Source organism: Mesocricetus auratus, unplaced genomic scaffold (genome assembly GCF_017639785.1).
Source record: "Mesocricetus auratus isolate SY011 unplaced genomic scaffold, BCM_Maur_2.0 Super-Scaffold_15014, whole genome shotgun sequence".
Lineage (NCBI taxonomy): Eukaryota > Metazoa > Chordata > Mammalia > Rodentia > Cricetidae > Mesocricetus > Mesocricetus auratus.
The window spans coordinates 36,568,488-36,577,985 of NW_024429186.1; the positions used below are offsets into that span (position 1 = coordinate 36,568,488).

The 9,498-nt window shown below is 46.3% G+C and overlaps 1 protein-coding gene across 3 annotated transcripts in view; it reads left to right on the forward strand.

Annotated features, from left to right (window-relative positions):
• Dcaf5 (DDB1 and CUL4 associated factor 5) overlaps positions 1-6,566 on the forward strand; it is a 92,460-nt gene extending 85,894 nt beyond the window's left edge. For all 3 annotated transcript variants that reach the window (XM_040742827.1, XM_040742829.1, XM_040742828.1), the window contains exon 9: positions 1,068-6,566. In XM_040742827.1, coding sequence (XP_040598761.1) covers positions 1,068-2,807 — 1,740 coding nt within the window. In that variant the 3' untranslated portion in view covers positions 2,808-6,566. The remainder of the gene's footprint in view (positions 1-1,067) is intronic.
• Positions 6,567-9,498: the final 2,932 nt, after the last annotated feature.

The following is a 9,498-nucleotide window of genomic DNA, read 5'->3' on the forward strand; positions in this document are numbered from 1 at the left end:
GGACAGTCTATCTAGCTTCTTCCCAAAGCTGAGAAAATTGCCTGTGAAACAAACAAGAGCCTCCCTGGTTAAGAAAACCCAGTTTCCTGGGTAACCAATGCCTGCATGTCTAAGAGGGAAGGGTGGTGTAGGCAGTTGTCTATTCTTACCAAGTTCCTATGAGTAATTTTCATTGGTTAAAAATAGTATATTGCAGCACCAGGCAGTGGTGGTACACACCTTTAATTCCAGCTCTTGGGAGGCAGAGGCAGGCGGATCTCTGTGAGTTCGAAGCCAGTGTAGCCTACAGAGTGAGTTCCAGGACAGCCAGGGCTACACAGAGGAAACCCTGTCTCAAAAAAATATAGATAGCTGTTTAGGAAAAGTGGAATGATAAGTTGAAATCTTTTAGTTGTGTGTGTGTGTGTGTGTGTGTGTTGCTTTTTAGACAAGAACTTACAATGAAGCCCTGACAGGCCTGGAACTTAATTGTGTAGATCAGACTGGCCTTGAACTCACAGAGATCTGTCTGCCTCTGCCTCCCAAGTGCACCGCCATGCCTGGCAAGGCATATTTTCACATGTACTACCTAACAAATATTCAAGTCATCTTCTACCCCTCCTGTTAGATTAAGGTTATAATTTCCAATGTACTGACAGAAAACATAAGAGGAAAGAGACAATATGGGGGTGTCATCCCCCTATAGATGTCCTTATGTCTCTGAATACAGTCTAAGTCTATGCTCTAAACGGTGTTTACCTGCTTCTAAAAGCCTCACTTTAGATACACATTGTATAAGAGCCAATTTACTGAAGAAGTTCTGTTTTGTATAGGCGTTGGTGGCTGTTTGTTTTGTTTTGTGTTTACATAAGTTCTGGCTGTGTGGCCCAGGTGGTAAGTTCTTGTGATCCTCCTGTCTCGGTCTCCCAAGTGCAAATCCAGGAGTGTGCCACTGTACCTGGAAAGAAAATAGTTTTAAAATTGCTCGGTGACTTTAATATGAAGACATCTGGGAGAAGCTCTTCTTTAGTGGTCTTTAACACTTCCCATTCAATCCTGGTTGCTTTTGTGTTTCATCTTCTGTGTAGATCTGGAGCCCATACAAGCAGCCAGGATGTACAGGAGACCTGGACGGTCGGATTGAAGATGATTCCCGCTGCCTCTACACCCATGAAGAGTATATCAGCCTTGTACTGAACAGTGGGAGTGGCCTGTCCCACGACTACGCTAACCAGTCCGTCCAGGAAGATCCCCGGATGATGGCTTTCTTTGACTCTTTGGTGCGTCGTGAGATTGAGGGCTGGAGCTCTGACTCAGACAGTGATCTCAGCGAGAGCACCATCCTTCAGTTGCATGCGGGGGTCAGTGAGCGCTCTGGCTACACTGACTCAGAATCGTCAGCCTCACTGCCTCGCTCCCCACCTCCCACAGTGGACGAGTCTGCCGACAATGCCTTCCATCTGGGGCCACTGCGTGTCACCACCACAAATGCGGTGGTGTCAAACCCAGCAACACCGACCTGTGAGGATGCAGCCTCTCGCCAGCAGCGCCTGTCTGCTCTGCGGCGCTACCAGGACAAGCGCCTCCTGGCCCTGTCTAATGAGTCTGATTCTGAAGAGAATGCCTGTGAGGCTGAACTGGACACAGATCTCTTCCCTCGGCCAAGGTCACCCAGCCCCGAGGATGGATCCAGCAGTTCCAGCAGCTCTAGTAGCTCGGAAGAGGAAGAGGAATTGAACCAACGCCGAGCCAACACCCGGCAGCGAAATGCCATGCGGAGGCGACAGAAGACCCCCCGGGAAGAGCGGCCCAACGCTCCAGTTAAGCCCACCAACACCTACATTGGAGAGGACAATTACGACTACCCCCAGATCAAGGTGGATGACCTTTCCTCCTCCCCTAACTCCTCCCCTGAGCGGAGTGCTTCCAATCTGGATATCCAACCAAGCCGGGCACCACCAACTGCCAACATGGAATCAGTAGAGCGAAAGATTTATAAAGCTTACAAATGGCTCCGCTACTCCTATATCTCTTACTCGAACAACAAAGATGGAGAAACCTCTTTAGTGGCAGAGGAGGCAGATGAAGGGAGGGCAGGAACCAGCCCCAAAGATAACCCAACCCCTTCTTCCAGTAAGGAAGCCTGCCCAACCCAGAGAGACCAGGAGCTGTCCCCTGAAGGCTGCAGCAGAGATACTTGCAAAGAAGAGCCTTCCACCAGGAATCCCAGCAGCAGCGCAGGCCATGAGCACAGTAGCCATCTCTGGGCAGAGGTGCCAGAGGGCACCTCTCAGGACACTAGCAATAGCGGCCCTCTAGAACACCCTTTTGAAACCAAGAAGCTCAATGGGAAGGCCCTGAGCAAGGCCCTGAGCAGCCGGGCTGAGGAGCCGCCCTCTCCTGTCCCCAAGGCATCGGGCTCCACTCTCAACAGTGCGTCTGGCAACTGTCCCAGGACCCAGTCTGATGACAGTGAGGAGAGGAGCCTTGAAACCCTCTGTGCCAACCACAACAATGGACACTTGCACCCCCGACCCCCTCACCCTCACAATAACGGGCAGAACTCTGGGGAGCTGGAGACAGTGGTCCACCCAGACACTGTCCATGATAACCCATCCCTGACAGGGACATTTCTGCACAAAGATTGTTGTGGGTCTGAAATGGCCTATGAGGACCCCAGTACTGGAACAAAAGAAGACCCCACTGACCCCTCAGCCATGGACAGCAGCAAGGTTGTTCATGGCCACAGTGGCCTCAAAAGGCACCGAATTGAATTGGAAGACACAGATTCAGAGACCTCCTCCTCAGAGAAGAAATTAAAAACATGATAAATACAAAGGGAAGGCAAAAAGCTACAAAAAGTAGCCTTACAAAATAATTTTTTCTTGTTTAATGAACACAGAGGAAAGGAAAAAGTATTAAAGGCACATAAAACCAGAGCCTGAACCGTGTCTGCTGCTGCTCCTTCCGCCCACCACTCTCCAGTGGGTTGGAGTGTCCAGCTAGCACTGCCTCGTGCTCCGCTGAGAAGGGGGGAGACTCCTAATGGCTCCTCGCCAGTGAGATGGGAGCATAGCATTCCTGTGCAGGCTCTGTGATATTGATCCTGTCTTGCGACGTTTGGCTTGTTGTGTGTATGTACCTGCTGGCACATGTGGGCTCGTTGTCTTATGAGGCCTTTCTTTTAACTGTCCATCAGCGAAGCCGTCTCACCTGTCGATTGTTCACATGACATAGCTGGTCTGGTCTTAATGAGATTGTGTTGCAGTGAGCTGTAGATTTATACTAGCGGAAAGGAAAGGCCTGCCTTCAGCTCATTGGCTGTGCTGGAAAGGAAAACATGGCTCCTTTTTCAGTGCTCCATGTTTTCTCCAGCTAACACATGGTCGAGCACTTACTGTGACCCTAAGTGAAACATCGTTCCTGCTAAGAAGAAGTTGACACTTAGCTCAGATCCTGATAGTGTCACTGTTTGCATAAGGGGTGGAGCTGCCCTCTGTGCTGTGAGGTCCATTCAGTAACTAGTGAGCAACACTCTTTAACCACTTACATGCTGGCTCCTAAGAGGCACTCAAGGCCAGCAGGTGCTTCCTTGGCTCCAAGTAACGGAGTCTCGGCATACTGAAAGAAGAAAGGACCGCTCAGGAGAGTGTTTTACCCAAATTAATAAAATGGCTGGTAGAAGGATGCTAATGAGTTGTAGTAAAGAGCAGAATGAGGTACTGTATCCAGTGAGTCCCATCAGTCAGAATGAGACTGTATCCAGTGAGTCCATCAGTCAGAATGAGGTACTGTATCCAGTGAGTCCATCAGTCAGAATGAGGTACTGTATCCAGTGAGTCCCATCAGTCAGAATGAGGTACTGTATCCAGTGAGTCCGTCAGTCAGAATGAGATACTGTATCCAGTGAGTCCTTCAGTCAGAATGAGATACTGTATCCAGTGAGTCTATCAGTCAGAATGAGGTACTGTATCCAGTGAGTCCATCAGTCAGAATGAGGTACTGTATCCAGTGAGTCCATCAGTCAGAATGAGGTACTGTATCCAGTGAGTCCATCAGTCAGAATGAGATACTGTATCCAGTGAGTCCATCAGTCAGAATGAGATACTGTATCCAGTGAGTCCATCAGTCAGAATGAGGTACTGTATCCAGTGAGTCCATAAGTCAGAATGAGATACTGTATCCAGTGAGTCCATAAGTCAGAATGAGATACTGTATCCAGTGAGTCCATCAGTCAGAATGAGGTACTGTATCCAGTGAGTCCATCAGTCAGAATGAGATACTGTATCCAGTGAGTCCATCAGTCAGAATGAGGTACTGTATCCAGTGAGTCCATAAGTCAGAATGAGATACTGTATCCAGTGAGTCCATAAGTCAGAATGAGATACTGTATCCAGTGAGTCCATCAGTCAGAATGAGGTACTGTATCCAGTGAGTCCATCAGTCAGAATGAGGTACTGTATCCAGTGAGTCCATAAGTCAGAATGAGGTACTGTATCCAGTGAGTCCGTCAGTCAGAATGAGGTACTGTATCCAGTGAGTCCGTCAGTCAGAATGAGGTACTGTATCCAGTGAGTTCATCAGTCAGAATGAGATACTGTATCCAGTGAGTCCATAAGTCAGAATGAGATACTGTATCCAGTGAGTCCATAAGTCAGAATGAGATACTGTATCCAGTGAGTCCGTCAGTCAGAATGAGGTACTGTATCCAGTGAGTCCATCAGTCAGAATGAGATACTGTATCCAGTGAGTCCGTCAGTCAGAATGAGGTACTGTATCCAGTGAGTCCATCAGTCAGAATGAGGTACTGTATCCAGTGCCAGTCCATTCAGCTGAATTGACAAGCCTGGCACCTTCACTCAGGCTTGGAGTTGTCAGAGACTGTGGGGTTCCACCTGAACTTTGCAGAGTAGTGGGCATCTGTTAGGAGGCAGGGCATATCGAAAGACAAGTCTTTGATTTGTCTCCTGGCTCCCAGAAGACATTCTGTTCTGTTGAAGTAGGTAACAACGGAGAGAAGAAAATACCAAATTTCCAGTGTATAGTGGTGATGGTAGTTCCTGAGTTGTCACTAAAGGCTTGTGTAAGACGGGAAGACCTAAGGATGCCCAGATGTCTGTGGTGTAGATGTTAAAGCAGGAGGAAGAGTGGAACGTTGGATGCAGATGAACTAGACAGCTGAAGCCTGGCTGGAACTGGCCTAGAGAGACTTAGCACAAGGCAACTGGGGCTTCACTGAGGAGCGTTCCTTTCAGAGGAGGACTTGTCCTGCTGGGATGGAGCTGAGAGAAGACCACCTGTGGAAGCTGAAGAATGGATGATGTTCAGTGCTGGGAGCCAGGGTTCTTATAAAAGGAAGGTGATTGGTAAGAGCCAGGAGGATATATCATCTTGCTGAGCTTTTTGGAAGGGAGATGTGCTTAGTGTCTGGTGACATGGCTGAGGTGTGAAAGCACAGTTTGGGAGGGAGAGGAAGGCGCCTGAGGAGAGTGGGGATGCATACAGTCAGCGGCTCGACTCCTCCTGGGGAGTGGGACAGTTCTGTAACCAACCTTAGAATTACTTTAGATTTGTAATTAAAATGGTTCTATGATTTATCTTTTGACTATTCACAGATAATTGTAAATTCTGGTTTTATAAGCCCAAGTCATTTTACATTTGCTTTTCCAAAATGATTAAATTGGAATTTTTAATCCTTTATGTACAAAAAAGTTACAAACACTCAGTGTGTGTGTCTCTTCCCCTTAGTCAGCATACCTGGTTCTTCTATTCCATGTTATCTTAATCTAATCAGATAGATTCACATTCCACATATCTTCCTGGAGGCAAAAGAAAGCAAAATTAGCTATTGATAATTAGTTTCCAACTGCCAAGTGTGGTCCCTCATGTAAAAACTGTCTGTCTTATTTGGGTACTCAAAAACATTCAAAAGTCGAAGTACACTTAGTCCATAACTGTAGATGCTGAGAGAGGTCATCCTTTGAGGGATCATTCCATGCTGGGGAGAGACTTCCAAGAGATGGTCCCTGAAATAACCACCAGAGCAAGAGGAAAAGGATGCTGCTTTTAACCACTCTACACTCCTTCCCAGAGGTCTTGTGTTGTGTGGTCCTGGTACTGGAACCCTGATGTGAACCACATCAAAGATCCCTTTGCCTGGACCATTGTAGATTCCAGGTCTCCCATGTTGAAGACATATTTAATTCCCAAATCCTTCCATGATGGGTGTTTTCCCTAGCAGGAGAGGACACTGATCAGGCTGAGAACTCCTGGAAGTGCCTCTTAAGGATTTTTTTCTGCATCCTGTACATAATGTTTTAAGCAGCAGGTCCAGGTCTGTGAACCTGTTTCTCTTCCCCTTATTTCTCACCTGGTTTTGTAAATGATTCTCAACTGATAAATGAGTTCATTGAGTTGTTGGTTTGAGGCAAAAGAAGTTTGCAACTGTGCTGATTTAATAGGAGTCTCGTGTTGTCTGTCAAGGTGCCTTCCTCTGCTGAAGCCTTACCTCCTCACAGCCCTGCCTCTTCTCCCCCAGCAACGCTGACTCTTCTCTGTGTATATGCAAATAAACCTATTAATCACTTCTCCCGATTCCTCCTCTCTTCCTGGGAAGACTTGGTTGCTTAGACACCCTCTTCCTTCATTTCTTTGCTGTTTTAATGCCTGCCTGGTTGGAAATTTAATTTAGAGCCACACTTAAGACTAAAAGACAAATCCCATGTCTACCAGTGATCATATCACTTCTAGGTATTGGGACAACGGAGGTCGCATCTGACAACAAAAGGAAGGGAGGTGCTGTGTCCACTTGGTCTCCGTCTCCAGGCTTACAGGGACTCAGATAATGAACTCCTGGACCTGACTTTTTTTTTCCCGAGACAGGGTTTCTCCGTGACTTTGGAGGCTGTCCTGGAACTAGCTCTTGTAGGCCAAGCTGGTCTCAAACTCACAGAGATCCACCTGCCTTTGCCTCCTGAGTGCTGGGATTAAAAGCATACGCCACCACCTCCCAGCCTGAACCTGATGGTTTTATTAGTTGTAATTTCACATTGTAGTGAAGAAGCACGGCCACCCCCTCCCCCAGTGGATGTTTGCTGATGCTTCCAGATACCATGATGCTCTTCATGACATCTTAGATACATTGCACATGTTTCTCTTTAAAAAGAGAACAGAGTGGAAAATAGCAAAACTTGTCATTGTATAAAGCTGTTGGACATAGGAGGAGGCTGTGTTTAACTAATACATTAATACCAATCAAGATGCTTGTCAGGAGAACACTCAAGGAAGCCTGTTCTCCCCTACAATCCATACAACGTAGTACATGAGGAGGATCACTAAAGTGCAGTCACAAGTCCTGGGCTTGTCCCCAATGGCAGGATAATGGCTTTGGTTTAATGGGGGACGGGAGTAAGCTTGAGTGTTTAATTTTATTGTATTAGGATTTAAAAAATGGCCAGGTGGTGGTGGTGCACGTTTTTAATCCCAGCACTGGGGAGGCAGAACCAGGTGGGTTTCAGTGAGCCCAGGACAGCCAGAACTGTTACACAGAGAAACCCTGTCTTAAAAAAGAAAAAAAAGAAAGAAAAAAATTAGTCTCGAAGTAAAGCCCAGGCTAGTCTCAAACTGACAGGCCTCCTGCCTCAGCCTCCTGAGTGCTAAGTTTCCAAATGTAAGCCACCATTTCCTGTTTTGTTTTGTTTTGTTTTGTTTGTTTTTTGTTTTTGTTTTGTTTGGTTGGTTGGGTTTTTGGTTTTGGTTTTTTTTTTTTTTTTTTTTGGTTTTTGTTTTTGTTTTTTTTTTTTGGTTTTTTGAGACAGGGTTTCTCTGTATTGTTTTGGAGCCTGACCTGGAACTCACTCGCTAGACCAGGCTGGTCTCAAACTCACAGTGATCCACCTGTCTCTGCCTCCCAAGTGCTGGGATTAAAGGTGTGCGCCACCAACGCCCGGCTCATTTCCTGTTTTTAGGACAAGGTTTCACTAGCTAGCCTATGCTGCTTAGAGTGCTGGGATTGTAGATGGTCTCACACACACACACACACACACACACACACACACACACACACACACACACACACACACCATCATGTGGTCTTCGGCAAGCTGTGTGGCTCTCTAGTGGGTTATTCCAGTCAGAGTATTTATTTGTCCTTGAGCATTCATACTAGAATGAAATAACATGAGTTTGAATCAACAGTAACTTTCAGAGTCTTCAAAGATCCACTGCTTCTGACAATATAATGAGAATCTGACTCATCTGGACTCTAGCTATATTTCATTGCTAGTAGGTAAGATGCTTCTTGGGATGGAAACTGAGACAAAGATGACTGGGAAATAGGCCTATGCAGGAGGAGTCAGTCCCCTCAGTGTGTTGAGGGGTCCTGTGGAGCTTATCCTACTGTGAACGATAGGTTATCTAGTGTTTGAAATGACTCCTTTCGGAGCTCATGGGCTATTCTAGCAGAACTTTATCTGCCTGTCACTACTCCACCAATGCTAGCTAGCTAGGGAGACACACACTAAGATACCTAGGTGCCCACAAGAGTACTTGGACAGGAGAAAAGTTGTGTTGTTTGGAAAGTTGAAAGGGAATAAGACATCTGGGGTTTTAGAAGACTTTGAAAGACTCTGCAGTGGAAGAGACAGAATGTTAGCAGGGCCAGCAGCTTCCTGGATCCATATAACTAGCATTCAACATGCTAACTAGGGGAGGAGGCCCCGTGGTATAGTACTTGCCTGTTATGCCTCAGGCCCTGAGCTTGATATCCAGGGCTGAAAAACAGAACAAACACCAGCCAAAACCCTCAGGTACAAACCCAAATTCATCTTTGAAGTCAATAGAAATGTAGAGAAATTATTCTAGAATCAATTAAAAAAGAAAAAAAGGGGGAGAATATGATAACCAGAACACCAGCATAGTTAAACATGGTGAGTGTGGTAGTGATTGGCAGGATTTCACACAGTAACATACTTCTATTTGATTGTTCCAGACTGGTTAGTGACTACTGAAGGTTTGAACCTACCTTTTATTCACTTTACCCTTATTAAGATTTATTTTTATTATTTTAGTTACATATGTGGGTGTGTGAGCATGTGCATGTAATTGCAGATGCCCACCAAGGCCAAAGGCATTGTATCCCTTAGAAGCTGAATTTACATGTGATTGTGAGCCACCTACTTGTAGGTGCTAGAAGCCAAGCTTGGGTCCTCTGCCAGAGTAGTAGTCACTCTCAAGTGCCTGAGCCATCTCTCTAGCCCCCACCTTATCCTCTCGGTGTCTCAGAGTCAGTGTATCCCAACATTTCTAGATGCTCCAAGACCCCCACCTTAAATAATCCCAGCTAAGTTCCTTTCTTCCTAAGAGACCTGTGAGTGGAAAATAGCACTGAGCTCACACAAGAAGTACATCCTACATTGGTTCTGAGTGAAAGCATGAGTTGAGCAACTACCCCATACTCCTGGTAACTGTCAGGTCCCTCAACTCTCAAATGTGGCTCTTCCTGTTCCAGAACCTTGGTTC